This window comes from Amphibalanus amphitrite, unplaced genomic scaffold (genome assembly GCF_019059575.1).
Source record: "Amphibalanus amphitrite isolate SeventyFive unplaced genomic scaffold, NRLGWU_Aamphi_draft 000158F_arrow, whole genome shotgun sequence".
NCBI classification, from domain to species: Eukaryota; Metazoa; Arthropoda; class Thecostraca; order Balanomorpha; family Balanidae; genus Amphibalanus; species Amphibalanus amphitrite.
In genome coordinates this window covers 535,244-550,745 of record NW_024881653.1, presented here as the reverse complement: position 1 = coordinate 550,745, position 15,502 = coordinate 535,244, and the positions used below count along the sequence as shown (strand labels likewise).

Sequence of the window (15,502 nt, the reverse complement as noted above, 5' to 3'; positions counted from 1 at the left end):
TGATGTAATAATGAGCTGAAGGTCCATGGCGTTCTGCTGGCGTTCAAACAAGTCACTGAATATGAAAAAAATGACAGAATGTATAAAAGCCAGAAGCATTATTTCCCTTGGGATGTGGAACCACCCATTTACGGCCTCGGCCTCACGGCTCCGGCTCCGGGCAGACAGTAGGTACCGGCTATGGCTCCTTATCCGGGCAAACTATGCGTATTGCGTGTATACCGACCTTGTCTCCGGCTCAGGGGAAAGTGTATTGCCTCCGTGTAGGTTTCGATTCGGCATTCCAGATATTTCCGAAAGAAAGTAAAGCAACAACTGACGGCCCAGTCTTCAGGTAACGAATCGTTCATAAAGTACAAAATGAAAGATTAACATAAATGAAAACAGCATTTTTCAATAGGTACCTACGCAACAGTTTGTCAATGGATGGTGATCGTCATAAAGCTAAAGATATTAATTAGTTCAGATCACCAAGATAAAAAAGAAACAACATCATATAGAATGTTTGATGTCGAGTAGAAAAGAAAATAGGCCAGTAAAATAGAACATGGATTAAAGTATCTAATCCAAAAAGAGCTGCAAAAATGTAGACATCACCAAATTATAAGGAAAAAATGAACCTTTCATCCAACTCTAAAAACTATACCGAGCACTATATACTTGGTGGGTATTCATAGCTCATGTATGCTGAAACTTGCGTTGGTCACTTCGACGTCCATTGTCCAGTGTCCAACAGACGTCGTCGCCACTCGACCTTGGAGATATGTTCGATCGGTCCAGTTGACTGCCGGGAGGGGTGACGGGCGTGCCCGGCTATATAAGCGGCCTCTCACTCCACACCGACATCAGTTGAGGAACGCTCACAACCGGATCACCACATCATGAAGGTGAGAACGAACGCGGCGATTTGGCACGGAAGACGGATCTCAGCCTGGGGAGTGCTTCGGAATTGAGACATGGGATTAAAAGTTTGTTCCCAGTCTGCTTAGACCAACCGTGAACATCGAAGGAAAAAATTGATTGTGCTACAAAAATGTTTTTCTCATGGTTATAGGTGAGATAATTTATAAATGACAGCACCTTTTTTTATCTGCGTGAATTTATGTATGGAATTCTTCAGAAGACCACCAAGTGATTAAACTAAATGTTTTCTTTTCAGGTCTTCATCGTTGCCGCCGTCCTGGCCGTGGCTGCCGCCGCGCCGGCCCCGGACACCCCCGTGTACAAGCCGGCCCCGGCTCCGTACAAGCCGGCCCCTGCCCCGTACAAGCCGGCCCCGGCCTACAAGCCGGCCCCTTACCACCCGGAGCCCCAGTACAAGGAGGAGCCCAAGCCGTACGCCTTCGACTATGCCGTGAAGGACGGCTACTCGGGCGCTGACTTCGCCGCCAACGAGAACAGTGACGGCAAGCAGACCACCGGCTACTACAAGGTGGCTCTGCCCGACGGCCGCATCCAGACCGTCAAGTATGTCGCCGACCACTACAACGGATTCAACGCCGAGGTCACCTACGAGGGCGAGGCCCAGTACCCCGAGTACCACCCGGCCCCGGCCTACAAGCCCGCTCCCTACAAGCCGGCCCCTGCCCCCTACAAGCCCGCTCCGGTCTACAAGCCCGCCCCCAAGTATAACTAGGGTGCTAAGCTGATGATTATTTAAGTGTCGTGTTCGTTATTTATTGTCCAACAGTGTATTTGTTTTTGGTAATACAACGTGAGTCGGAATATTTTGGTGTATTCTTTTGTTGCTTATCTCTCCCGACTGAGGGGTGCCACTCCTAGGTGTTTTTTTTTCGCGACTTGATAGGGTGCTGAAAATCGGCAGGCTTAGCGCATGCTTCAAGTCGGACATTGTGACACCAACCATGTTCTCAGATCAGGTCATGTTACTGACCTATGACGTCATAAGTGAGCCTATGCACTGCGCAAAAACGTCGCCTGTAGTGCAAGGGGATCTTTCGTAGGGACGAACGTCGTTTTAAACACTCTGAAACATCGACTTAAAAGTCAACATGACACACTGAATCGGGAAATGGCACCCGTGACCCCTCTTTGTGCCCCTTTGGGTGACGAAATGTCCTTTTTCACGAAACATTATTTTTATTTAACAAAAGCTTTTGATAGAGATATGCTAGACCGGTGAAAGCACCTCAGATGTGTTTAGCTTGACGATACGGATCGACTGATATGCAACATGACCTTTTCCGGTCAGGTCATGACCTTGACCTAAGGTCAAATTTTAAAATGACCTTTCAAGGTCAAATTATAGCTAATGCGACGCGTCTGGACGAGAAGAACACGACGCTGGCAAATGTAAGGTCGTAACTAGATAGACCTCAGTCATTTGCTTCGGTATTTGGCAATGACCAACACATCTGAAAGGACAAGAAAAGAAGCATCAGGACAGTGGGATGTACTCAGCTGGGAGTGTGGCAGGCATAGATTAAACAGTTGCAAACGATACATGGATACCATGGTCCTCTATCCCCCCCCCCTCGAGACTTTAGGTACCGTGGTGCCAAAGTCTGACGACAAATGGGCAAACGCAAAGAATTCTGTTGACAATGAAATAGAGCAACATCGTAACGCACAACGGAATAACACGTTACTCGCAAACATAGTCATCGAGGTACTGCGGTCGGTGGCGTTCCAGGATGCTACGACGAGTATAGTCTCTCTTGAAAGTATCGCGTCCTGGGCTGCGGCGGCTCAGCGAACTATTCCATTTAGTTTGAGGACCCCAGTAGGGAGGTCATGGCCTGTATCATAAAAAGTACGCTGTAACACGATTTCACGCCAGCGGTAGAAGGAAAACTGCTATATGACGCAGGCCCCAGCGGCTGACAACTGGGTCAAAACAGGCGGAGGCCGGCCAAAGGTCATGCTCGTATCGCTCTCCCTTGACCCCGTCCACCGCCCCAGGCGTATACCGGTGCCTCTTGGGCTCACCAGCCGGGCGCTCATTGGTGTGCCTTTCTGGGCGCCAATCACTCTGTGTGTGTGACGCGTAAAATCACAACGAAGCGAAGTTCTGCCATAACCCTTACTATAATGAGGCCTTCTGAATGACGTAAACAGGTCATGCGGGGTGTGGGGGGGAGCCTGACATCAAATAAGTTTTTAAAAAGAACATGGCTGCACAGCATTACTTTTTCTTTTTTGTCGCCGTTCACTAACCGGCTCATTAAAAAGAGAGAACTTCAAATATAGGACTAAATGGCTAGACAGCGAATGTGCGAACTGGCTAGAGAGATAATTCTTGTTTTTGAATTCGCTTACGAGTGCATGTGCAAGCACGGATGCATTCTGTTAGCGGTGCAACTGATGATTTTTGGGTATATTGGCACGAGTTTCCGGATTTTACCCCCCCCCCCCCCAAAAAAAAAGGTGACAGTCGTGCCGATGACGAGTCAAATTGCTAACTTTGCAATGAAACAAATCTCAACAAATCCTCTGCGAGTAGGGTGGCCTCCGTTGACCATATGCTTAGCTGCCATCACAAGTTACCGGATGGCGACTGCCCCCCCCATCCCTCCGCAGTCCGCAACCACTCCCCTCGGCCCGCTGCGCCGGTTGCCTCCGCGTGTCAGGCTTCGGCCAGTGCTACCAGCGGCTCTCAAACCTTTCCGCTCAACCGCGGCTGGGACAGGTGGCGCCTTCCCTCGGAGTCGCGATACTTTCAAGAGAGACTATACATCGCGTGAGAGCAGAGGGCGAAGTGGCGGGTTCCCTCTCGTGCGCGACCGGAGCAGGAGAACATGTGCGCGCTCTTCCCGGGCGAGCGGTTGAGTGTCGCGGATGGGGCGAATTGGTGGGAAGGTGATACGCTGTCTGGCTGGCTGGCCGGTTCAGGTGCCGGCTCACGGGAAACGGGAGAGCGGGGAGACGAGGCCATGTCGCTGTGAGGCGGCGGGGTGGACTGGGGCGGTTGGCGAGTGTGCGCGAACAGTCGCCGGCGCTGTGGGACAGTGGCAACCCGCGCGATGGATCGTGCCTGTCTCTCTTCACAGAACTCTCGTCTCGGAACTGCGTACATTGTTGACCTTGTGTGACGTCATATATCATGACGTCATTAAGGTCATAATAAGTTTTTTGTCAATAATTCCCGATCAAACTGAGCTATACCTGCCGAATCGAACAATATGCGATATAACCTCCTTCGACCAGTTTCGTGACCTGAGGGCTCCGGAAAGCTATTTATCAAAAACCGAACCCGTGCCCTGGGTCACTTGACCTGACCTCAGACGTCACCGGTTGATCTGAGAGCTTAAAATTGGGTACCAGTCGCTGTGTCTCGTAACGGCGCACACACTCCATTTTTCCGCAAGGCTCTAGCTCCATCAGGGGCGAAACGGCGAGGGGTTCGTACACTCGGGGGCAGATTGATGTTCCACCACTCCCTACCCATTGGGCCCCCATGGCTCAGCACTGGCCGCTGCCAGTGTTGCCTGCCCTCAGCACTGCTCAGCACTGCCTGCCAGTGCCAGTGCTGCCAGTGCTGCCACTGGCAGCAGCCAGTGCTGAGCCATGGGAGCCCGATGGGCACGGAGTGGTGGAACATCAATCTGCCCTCGAGTGTACAGGGACCCGCAGTTGCTTCTGTACACACTAGTATTTCAGCGTATTCTTGGCCTGTGACACCGTTGGAGGCGAATTGGGAAATGATTGTGTGCTTATTAAAACCACCACCTGACGGGCTTTAAACTGATGTGCTGCTCTCCTAATTCAGTGAACTGTTTATGGCTGTATCAGCAAAACATTGTTTTCAGCGCTTTTTCCTGCCCCATTCCTTCTGAAACCTGAAACCGCTTATTCCATTCACTCCTGCCATCTGACGATGGTCGTGCTGATTACTAGTTCCAGCGCTAGTTACTGCTCCAGTTTTGCACCCGGCACAAACTCAGGCGGCACCGGGCCGTGGCTCGACCAGTGAGGGTCGGACCGAGCCGACTGCCTGGGGCGCGGTTAGATCGGACGCCTTGCTGGGGAAGGGGACGGGAGTGGGTGGGAGGGGAGGAGGTGGTCACGTGGTCCGTCCAAGCTCGCAGACGACCTGTCCCGCGCCCAGCCATGTTCCGTGATCCAAAATGGCACTAGAGGGCTGTGGAATGCCTGGAGGAGACGCTTCGAAAGCGAACTTCAGCAGCACTAATTGAACATATTCTGTGGATATAAATGAATATTATCTTAATGCAGAAAAAAATTATGCCTTAGCTGTATAAGCTGTATCTTTTTTAAAGCTGTAAATAGGATTATTTTTGGGGACTTATAGGTTTCGTATACACACTGAAGTGTTACATTAAGCCGTTTCACTCATATGGTTTGAGAACTGAAGAGTTCTCCTTTTTTCTCACAGGGAATGACAAGACAATAACAATACGAATAAAACCAGACGTTTCGCACAAAAAAGTGCCTCCGTTAGTGGCGAGAAATAAGTAACTAGGCATAGATGTTTTCTTTCGATAAAATCGATGATGTAGTTATCTTTATTTTTTAAATATATATTTTCAACAGTTTTGTAAGCACATCATGGGAGCTTATAAACATTTGTGTATTTTATCGGCAACCCGGCTGGCCAGACCGAGACTGTGCCGCATATAGTTCTCATCGATGTTAAAACTGAAACAGACTCTTTCCGCAGTCAGGAAATCGCATGCGAGAGCCCATTCAAATGCATGGAAGCACGCTCGCCTCAATCGCACGCACCTCCCGCAAGCGATTGATGCGAGAAGAATTATAATGTATTTGAATAGGCTCTCGCATGCGATTTCCTGAACGCGGAAAGAGTCTGTTTCAGCCTTTAAACCTACACTTATTTTTCTTCACTGACGAAGGCATGTTGTTGTCCGAAACGTTTGGTTTTATTCGCTTTGTTTTTATATTGTCATTGTCCATGAGAAAAACATACTCATATGGACTGGTCTCAGTTCATGTAGAAATTGTCGCACATTCATCAACATGGATAAAATGAATATTAACCCTCACCACACATATACCTAAGTAGAGGTAAGTAGACCGTGCCCCCTGTTTTTCACCAATAAATCGCGGCAAAGCGAAGGATTGCGACGATTCTTTGGTGCCCTGGAGGTAATCAATTTTACAACTTCCCGGAAAATTAAATAGCCCTTATAATTTTTGCATCTTCTCCGAGAATTTTAAATCCCTGAACCAAATTACCTTTGACCTGTGATTATTTTTCTCAAGATCATGTCAGGCCAGAATAGCAATTGAAAGTCAGCGCACATCTTCTGTGTGTTTCCATAGTCGTTTCGTGATTAGGGACGTGACAACATGTGATTGTGAAGTATACTATCTAATGTTTGTCTCATTGATTGTTGTGGGTGCCAAGGTCACGTGAAACTCAGGTTAAGGTCATTTACTTGAAATGATCTCGGTTAACTTCCTTAAATTTACACCTTTTTACTGTGGTTTTTAGGAAGTGTTGGTTTGAAATTTAGCACCCATTTTAGCATTTGAAAACTAGGCATACTTAGGTATCAGTTATAGTGCCTATGCAACATGTTGCAAGGCTGTCAGAGCTGGTTAACATTCTATGGATGGCCGGCGGAACGCCTAATGGGTGATCTGGCGTGACCCGTCCTACCCCAAATGCTTTGATACATCATCTTTGATCAAAGCAAGTACAAATTCGGAGTCAGAAGCAAGCCAAGTCCCAGCAAACTTCACTTGTAGAAATTCTAGCAGGACCCAATTTTCCGTGCTTTTGGTTATATATCTGATCTGGGAGGTCAACCAATGACCTAGGATCTCAACATTGATCAGGACATAAAATAATTGACTTTCTCTCGTCAGCGATAACCAGGACCCTAAAAACATCGGATTTCTCTCGTCACGAGCAGCACGCTCTTTTTTCTTTCTTTCTTTTTTTCTTTTTCAGCGAAGCTCTGGCTCTTTTATCAAGGGCCGAATGGCTGAGGGCTTCTACGCCCCTCCGTTACATGTAAGACGCTGAAAAAAATGCCTAAATGGGTGAGGATTTAATATCGATTGGTTTTTAATTGCCAAAGCCGAAGACTTAAATTTACTTCGATAGCAGTTTTTAAGACCAACGAGCTCGAATGCTATGACTTCTTGAACAACGTAAGCATCACATAAAATGAATCGTGAGAGAAGCGGCTCAAGATTGAGGAGCTATGAGACACTTAATAACTTAACTTGCACTGGTTTTTAAACCTTTTCGTTGCAGACTGGTAGATCAAATTTTAGGATTGATTTCAGCTGCTGCTCAAATGATGTAGAGCTATTCATTCGTTCATTCATGCGACCATCCATTCATAAAAAGGCCAGTGATAAAAATTTTCATTTTAGATAAGTGTGAAATACAAACTCAATAAAAGTTTAATGATACGGCAAATTTGACAGCTTTTATAATAAATAGACAAATAACTTTAACAAATCAAAGTTGAGAGCCCCAAATTACGTAACACAATTGAGGGCATTTTAGGCCATCACAGTATTTGTCAACAATTGCTGTTGGGGGGACTGGGGAGGGTGGTTGCTGGCTCATAACCTGTCACCCCCCCTAAAAAAACGAAATCGATCATCCGCGAAAAGAAGAGCTCGAACCGAGGTGACGAATCGATTTATATGGTATGCAGGATGACTAATGATGCCACTTTTGGACTTCTTGTGTCATATAAATTCCATCATCTGGATAGCACGTCAACATTCTATTTGATATTTTGCAACAAACGTATACTATTTGGCGCGACTAGCCTCAGAAATGTTCTGAAACTAGAACCGTTTCTTCGCAATTAACTTGGCCCACGTCACCCCAGCTTATGCACGACAAAAATAAAATAATGCTTCAGGATCACTGGCCTGAATTCCAATGCTTAAGGTTTACTCAAAACCGGTGTGGCTGAGGCACTTCGCTACATCTCGTGACGGCCTTGTGTTGCATTTTTTCGGTAAGCTATAACTTAATAAGGAAAGGATTGATGAGTGGGTTGAAAACAGCCCTCAGCCTCCACCCCCCTTCTTCTGGAAACATAAGTAACCGAAAGATCTGGCGATGGTTTATCCACCTCGTCTGCCACCGCGCTGCGAGGCCTCGATTCGTTCGGTATGTGGATTCCTGAGCGGTCCTCCCCGGAGGCAAGGTGAAAGGTCATGGCCTGTATCAGAAATTTATACGTTCCTGAATATGTTTTACAGTTCTTCCAAGGCCTTGGACACCGTTTTATTATATCGGATAAGCATTGCACTTTCTTGTCAATCAATACATTTAAAGAAAACCTTATCATACTTTCATACTGCGGCAATTGTAGTTCTGCTTACGGTTGCCTCTTTATGATACGGGCCACCACCACCTCCACTGCGCTGGAGCTCTGGCGTTCTACCCCTCCCCGCTACGGACCGGCCCTCGGGCTAGGTGTGTTAGTACTGAGCGCAAACGTGTAGGTAGTAGTCACGTGACTTTCATTCACGTAGCGGGAACGGAAACTATAGGCGATACCAAGGACGGGCTCTGGGGAGGCAACCGGCACAGAAAAATAGCACGATTGTAGTTTTGAAAGAATATCTGTTGCGGTAAGAGGAATTATACAAAACATACGTCCTAGGAGCAAACATGTGGTATTCCTCCATACTTTGCGCTACATTTCTTTTCTCCAATGGCCAACACTTAGCAAATAATAGCACAATTCTAAATTGGTAATATATGTGTACACTAGCAACTGCGGGTCCCTGTACCAACATCCCCCCCCCCCCTTCAGCCGGTGCGTATGTAGAAAACCAATAGGTCCGGCGAGGGTTGAGGTCTAGGGCAGGCCACTACTGAACCTCACGCGGTCCCCTATCACCGATCTATCTTAAACTATACAATAGCCACGTTCGCCGCACCGTATAATGGCTCAGCCCTGTCCAGCTCAGGCTCGCCATGTCCCGTGCCTAACCTGTTTCTGTCCAATGTCCATGCTCGCGGTGCACTTCTTTCCCACGCTCCTGTGTCCTGTTGTCTCAAACTATCGCACCCTCCTATCCCAGACTCATCATATCCTGCTGTCCCAGACTATGAGACTAGGACACCCACTGTCCCAGACTACCGTATACACTAGCGCCCCAGGCCTACAGTGCCCTGCCCCACCCCGGCGACACGGGCCCCCTTCTCCACAGCGGCACCGCCGGAGCGCCGCGGCCGTGACCCCCGCCCCTGCCGTCCGGACCGCCTATATAACGGCGGCGGCGGCACGGCTCGGCACCAGTTCTGCTCCACCCCGGATCACACCGCACCACCATGAAGGTACGGCCGCACGTGCAGCTGTCCGTGTCCCCCGTGTAGCGAGCGTCGCTGGCGGCTGGCGGCGGTACAGTGGCCGGCTCCACCGCTGGGACCGGGGTCAGCCGGCCGACCTCTGACCAGCACAGCGGACCGCGGCGAGCAGTGCAGTGTCGTGCAGTGACCTGACGTGGCGACAGTGATGTTTAGAAGTGCCTTTGCACCAAGAAAAGTGCCCAGTTTTCTGGCCGCCGAATGTAGAGATATTTATGAGCTAAAAAGATTGCAACATTAAAAAAGAACACAATTCATATTTGCAAAGAAACAGTAGTTTTGTTCAATCCAATGCCGTCGATCCATAAATGTATTAAATTTCGACTGTGTATCATGTTTCAGGTCTTCATCGTTGCCGCCGTCCTGGCCGTGGCTGCCGCCGCGCCGGCCCCGGACACCCCCGTCTACAAGCCGGCCCCGGCTCCGTACCACCCGGCCCCGGCTCCCTACAAGCCGGCCCCCTACCACCCGGCCCCGGCCTACAAGCCGGCCCCCTACCACCCGGAGCCCAAGTACAAGGAGGAGCCCAAGCCGTTCGCCTACGACTACGCCGTCAACGACCACTACACGGGCACCAACTTCGCCAAGAAGGAGGAGAGCGACGGCCACAACACCCAGGGCTACTACTCGGTGGCTCTGCCTGACGGCCGCATCCAGCACGTCAAGTACGTCGCCGACCATTACGGCGGATTCAACGCCGAGGTCACCTACGAGGGCGAGGCCCAGTACCCCGAGTACCACCCGGCCCCGGCCTACAAGCCCGCTCCCTACAAGCCGGCCCCCGCCCCCTACAAGCCCGCCCCGGCTCCTTACAAGCCTGCCCCGGTCTACAAGCCCGCCTACTAAATTGACTGCAACGCGGCATTTCTTGTTTGTGTTGTGATATTTATTGTCAACGCTCGTACCTGCGATGTTTTATAATACATGAATACGTTTGTCTTCTATTCCTTGATGTTTTATGGGCGAATGAATGAAAATGACGGTCTTCCGTTGAGTCAGACCTCTATTGAGCCACGCCGGTATTGGCCATTCTGCAATCTGCAGCGCTCGACGAAATAGGCCAACCCCTCGTGCGTTGGATCCGTACTCCGTAAGCTAGGCTTTGCACGTAAAATGAACGCCCTGAAAAGGTTGCTTAATTTATCAACGGACTTGCTTTCAGACACCACGCAGGCCAGGTGCCGTCTGCGTGGCGCCGGGTGACCATCAGGGGTAAACTCCGATTGTGAATACGGCCACAATAAATAACCCGTTACACGTTACTCCTACCCCTACCCTTAAGCCGTGATTATGAATACAGAAGGTAAAAACTGCCAAAGGCATCCGTAAATGATCAGAGTCTTACCGAAAACGTTTATCTGCATTAAGTTTTGATAGCAAAACTGGAATAGTTATTTACCAGTATCGTGTTCCTTTTTCTCATGTTTTCAAACAATTCATAATTTGAAGTAAAATGAAAACTAAAATTAAATAAAAAGTTGGTCTTAGGTCAATGTCATAATCTAATCAGGTATAAAGGAATCATACATTTCATTTAATCGTTATTGAGTTGAAGAGTTTAATACGGTGGATGATCTTTGAAATGCGGTAAAGAGTTATTAATAATCACAAAAAAATGTGTAGAATGAATTTCGGCTGCAAAAGGCGCAGTAAAAGCTTCGTTTGCTTACATCGAATTTGATACTAAAACATTAAATGATGATATTTTTAATGCCGCCAAATTGTACTGACTTGCCGCCACCTCCAATGCAAAAAAAAAAATCGGAGCTATACGTTTTATAGAGCAGGATACTTGTTCATCAATCGCTGAAAGTTCCAAAGCAGATGTTCATTTGGCGTAGCTAGAGTATGGAGGCGAGTTCAACAGCTGAGTGACCGGGTGAGTCCAGAATTTAGGTGACGTGAGACCGCTTAATCAGCTATGCCATTCGAGGTCAGGGAACCAGGCCACGTAAATCGACTTCCATCAAAAAATGAATGCAAATGATCGTCAGGCTAGATGAACTAAATGTATAACTTACAAGATATATAAAACGCTTATTTGGAATTTTTTTTATCGATGGTTTAAAGTCCGGTCAATTTTGCCATGCAATCTCTCCGTTACCTTTGTTGGCTTCAGGAGCAGTAAAAACCTTATTACAAGGCATGTCGTTATATTCTTCATGTAAAATCAAACGTTTCCTACCGTTACCTATAAGTAACTAGAAAAATGTGAGCTCTACCCTTTTTGACAAAAGACTCTCAAACATCGTGTAGCAGACTAATGCAATATAGTTAACCAGAAAATTGTATCTGTGATCCTGCACCTTTTAGGTAATCATCGGTCATGAATGGTCACTGGCGGTTTTTAACAATAATTCTTCTAGAAACAAGCTAGTGTGCTAAAAACACCCATGTTGGACTCAACGATGCAGCTAGACTGATATGCAGCATGACCTTTCCCGTCGGGTCATGACATTGACATTTAGTCAAATTATAGTTCATAAGATACGTCTCGACTACAAAAGCACGATGCCGGCCTATAAGCAATGTATGTAACTATATCACAGTTTTCACGTCAAAAGTCACTATAGAAAACAATGACAACAAAAAGTCAATTTTGACGGTTCTTAGTGTCTCTAGACGCTATACCATTGAGTTGGTCTAATTTTGGTCATATTGGTGAAAAGCTTTAAAGGAACAATGGAATATGTTTCTCTTAAATACTCTAGCTCTATTCGCTCAAGAGCTATTAGTTGTCAAAACATGTCAAAATTTTCGAGGACCTCTAGTAACTTGACTTTTGACTTCATCTAAAATGACCAGCTTATTTTTGACGATTCTTGGAACGCCGCGTACGGGTGTCACTACGCAGCCTGCAGGGGCCTATCGCGATAGGGAAGAGAGGAGCAAAAACGCCCCTCCAGCCTCGACAAGTTACGATTGAACCACTGTACTCGTATTACCCGCGAACGCCTGGGGGGTCGGATCCGACCCCCCTCCGTTTTTCTTGAATAACTCATGAACCGCTTTCGCTATCTACTTGAAACTTGGCATACCTTCTCCCCCATCAATTTGACGTCTCCTGTGCAATTTTTAAGAAAAAATTTCTAAGATTTTTTTAAAAGATATATCGATTTTAGTGACGTAACTACATTGCGTTTTTAGTCAAAAAGTGGTACATGTTAAAAAAATCGCCAAAAATCAGGGTTTAAAGCAAATTGCAAATTAAGGACATGAAAAGATGCAGCTCAACGAGTTCTTTAAAATGGCTATCTCGGATTTTCCATAAAATGCGTTTTTTACCCCTAAAAATTAAAAAAACTACATTTTTTGAAAAACAGCTAATAAAATCCAAAATCTTGGAATTTCCAAAAAACCTGAATATATGTTGTAGAGCTCTATCAGAACATTAGATGCCCCAAATTTCAACTTTCTATCTTGATTTTTGACCCCCAAATTGTAAAAAATAGCTCCAACATGCATAGGGCATGGTGACGTCATAAGCATTTTCGTGAATTAGAGGCACTTCTGAACATCGCATGTAAAAACAAATGGCACCACTAGATTCCTGAGACAAAGCTCGTCTAGAAAAGTGCATTTTCATGTCAAAAATAAAAAGTTGAAAAATTGACTTTTTTCTTAGCCCTCGTTCAGTTATGTATGGTATAAACGATTTTTTTATGCTTTTAATGCACACTTATCACCAGCACAGTGACTTGGGGTCACATATAACCATTACCATCGGATTCGGCCTGAAAAATAAGCCATAAAACATGTGTCGCACGCCCATGTAGCAGAAAGTGAAAACCGTGACCTTTCGTGACCTGACCTGACCTTGACCCGTACTTAGTATGACCCCTATACGCACATGGTACCTTCACTAGGCCTTTGAGGTCATTTTTGGTGAGTTTCGAGCAGCAGCTATCGATTCCGCTGTCCGTAAGCCTAATCATGCAAAACCCCTGAATTTGACCTTTGACCTGACCTTGACCCGAAAGTTGACCTCAATCTTAAAATCTTAAGAGTGCTTTGGGAAGGTCTCGTAGAGACCTCTCGAACGCCGCCTCGCGGGGCTCGATACGACCATTGGTTCTCGAGATAACAGGGGGGGGGGGGGTCGGATCCGACCCCCCCCCCCCCCCCCCGGCTGTCGTGGGTACGGAAATAGCCCAGGCGGTGCCGGGTTACATTTCACGTTAAGATGTATGTTATGATGTGTTAAAATGGTAGTGCTTTCGACATTCGAAAAGAAAATGAAGGGAGGTAAAAACAAAAAAAAAGTTAGGTACCACGGTGTTAACACTACAATTCATGCACAATCGGTGCATATAAGAACATCTACATAGAAATCTAGAAATCGCCGTCGCCCCTCGACCTTGGAGATATGTTCGATCGGTCCAGTTGACTGCCGGGAGGGGTGACGGGCGTGCCCGGCTATATAAGCGGCCTCTCACTCCACACCGACATCAGTTGAGGAACGCTCACAACCGGATCACCACATCATGAAGGTGAGAACGAACGCGGCGATTTGGCACGAAGACCGGTCTCTGTCGAGGAAGAGTTCAAGATTTGAGACGAGGGGATACAACTTAAACTTTCCAGTCTGTGTCAAGCGTAAACCCTGGAAGAAAAATTCAGTGTGTTTGTAATAATCTACTCTGGGCTGTGGTGGCATAACTTAAAATGACCACGACTTTTTTAACTGCATCAATTTATGTAAGTAGTTATTCGGATAACCATCAAGTGATCTAACTAAATATTTTCTTCTTCTCAGGTCTTCATCGTTGCCGCCGTCCTGGCCGTGGCTGCCACCGCGCCGGCCCCGGACACCCCCGTGTACAAGCCCGCCCCGGCTCCGTACAAGCCGGCTCCAGCTCCCTACAAACCGGCCCCGGCCTACAAGCCGGCCCCCTACCACCCGGAGCCCCAGTACAAGGAGGAACCCAAGCCGTACGCCTTCGACTATGCCGTGAAGGACGGCTACTCGGGCGCTGACTTCGCCGCCAACGAGAACAGCGACGGCAAGCAGACCAGCGGCTACTACAAGGTGGCTCTGCCCGACGGCCGCATCCAGACCGTCAAGTACGTTGCCGACCACTACAACGGATTCAACGCCGAGGTCACCTACGAGGGCGAGGCCCAGTACCCCGAGTACCACCCGGCCCCGGCCTACAAGCCCGCCCCCTACAAGCCGGCCCCCGCCCCCTACAAGCCCGCACCGGCTCCCTACAAGCCAGCCTACTAAATTGACTGCAACGCGGCATTTTACGTTTGTGTAAGTAAGTGTTGTGATATTTATTGTCAGCGTTCGTACCTGCCCTGATGCATAATACATGATTACGTCTGTCGCATACTCGTATTATATTTCGTACTCTTGAGCAGGGACGGCGCCACGCATTTCGCCTTGCGTGGGCAGGTTTTCAGAAAAAGGACCCAAGCAAGATGGGGGCCCAAACTTTCTGAAATGTCGTCAGTACTATGAAAGCCTTCATTTGTACCTTTGACCTACCATTCCTACAATCGGCGTGGCCCCGGCACGGGCCCTCGGGCACAATCGGCGGCAAGGCAAGGACCCGCCTTGGCCCGGGCCCTTTCTACAGCGTCGAAAGATAGGATAGGGCCACAATCACCCAAGATACAAAAATGAATGATTTTGTTTCACCTTGTTTTGCTAAATTAGGCCCTTTTCCAAAAACATGGGCCAAAGCTCATAAGTTTTATCTTGTGAGAAGGCCCCCTTTGGCTTGATTTCCCACTCCTTCTACAGCTCTGCCCAGAAGGCTTCTTTCTGCACAACCAGAGAACATTCCGCCCATACCTTGACCTGCTGGCTGAAAGAGGGATCCCGTTGTTCAGAGTTGGGGGGGGGGGCGGCTGCCCCCTGCCCCCTCCCTGTGGCGCCATCCCTGCTCTTGAACGAATGGTCAGTTGGATATGTGGGCACTTCCTCACCTGACCCGTGCCCTGCGCACGGTGGTCTAATCTAAGTAACAATTAAAAGTGAAATGCTAAACAAACGTCGTCCTACCTCCGTTTTAGCCCCCTCCCCCAAAAAAGGTGCAAAACTTCAAACAACTGTTATAACATCTTCAGTTTTTTTTTTAATGAAGATGCTACAAAACGCATGTAGGTACCGTTGATCCTATTTTGTCATTCAAATGGCGATCTCGGCTTTTCGAGAACTTTGGATGTTGACCAAAAAGCTATTTCTATGGAGAGAAATCG

The 15,502-nt window shown here is 47.8% G+C and overlaps 3 protein-coding genes across 3 annotated transcripts; all 3 read left to right on the top strand.

The window, feature by feature from the left end:
• Nucleotides 1–732: 732 nt before the first annotated feature.
• Nucleotides 733–1,727, top strand: LOC122383203 (cuticle protein 7-like). The gene is made up of 2 exons (XM_043369368.1): nt 733–887; nt 1,160–1,727. Exons 1-2 carry the CDS (start codon nt 882–884, stop codon nt 1,634–1,636), a joined length of 483 nt encoding a protein of 160 aa, XP_043225303.1. The 5' UTR covers nt 733–881; the 3' UTR covers nt 1,637–1,727.
• Nucleotides 1,728–8,927: 7,200 nt separating this feature from the next.
• Nucleotides 8,928–10,239, top strand: LOC122383202 (cuticle protein 7-like). The gene is made up of 2 exons (XM_043369367.1): nt 8,928–9,265; nt 9,638–10,239. Exons 1-2 carry the CDS (start codon nt 9,260–9,262, stop codon nt 10,139–10,141), a joined length of 510 nt encoding a protein of 169 aa, XP_043225302.1. The 5' UTR covers nt 8,928–9,259; the 3' UTR covers nt 10,142–10,239.
• Nucleotides 10,240–13,646: 3,407 nt separating this feature from the next.
• On the top strand, nt 13,647–14,621 carry LOC122383204 (cuticle protein 7-like). The gene is made up of 2 exons (XM_043369370.1): nt 13,647–13,785; nt 14,052–14,621. Exons 1-2 carry the CDS (start codon nt 13,780–13,782, stop codon nt 14,520–14,522), a joined length of 477 nt encoding a protein of 158 aa, XP_043225305.1. The 5' UTR covers nt 13,647–13,779; the 3' UTR covers nt 14,523–14,621.
• Nucleotides 14,622–15,502: the final 881 nt, after the last annotated feature.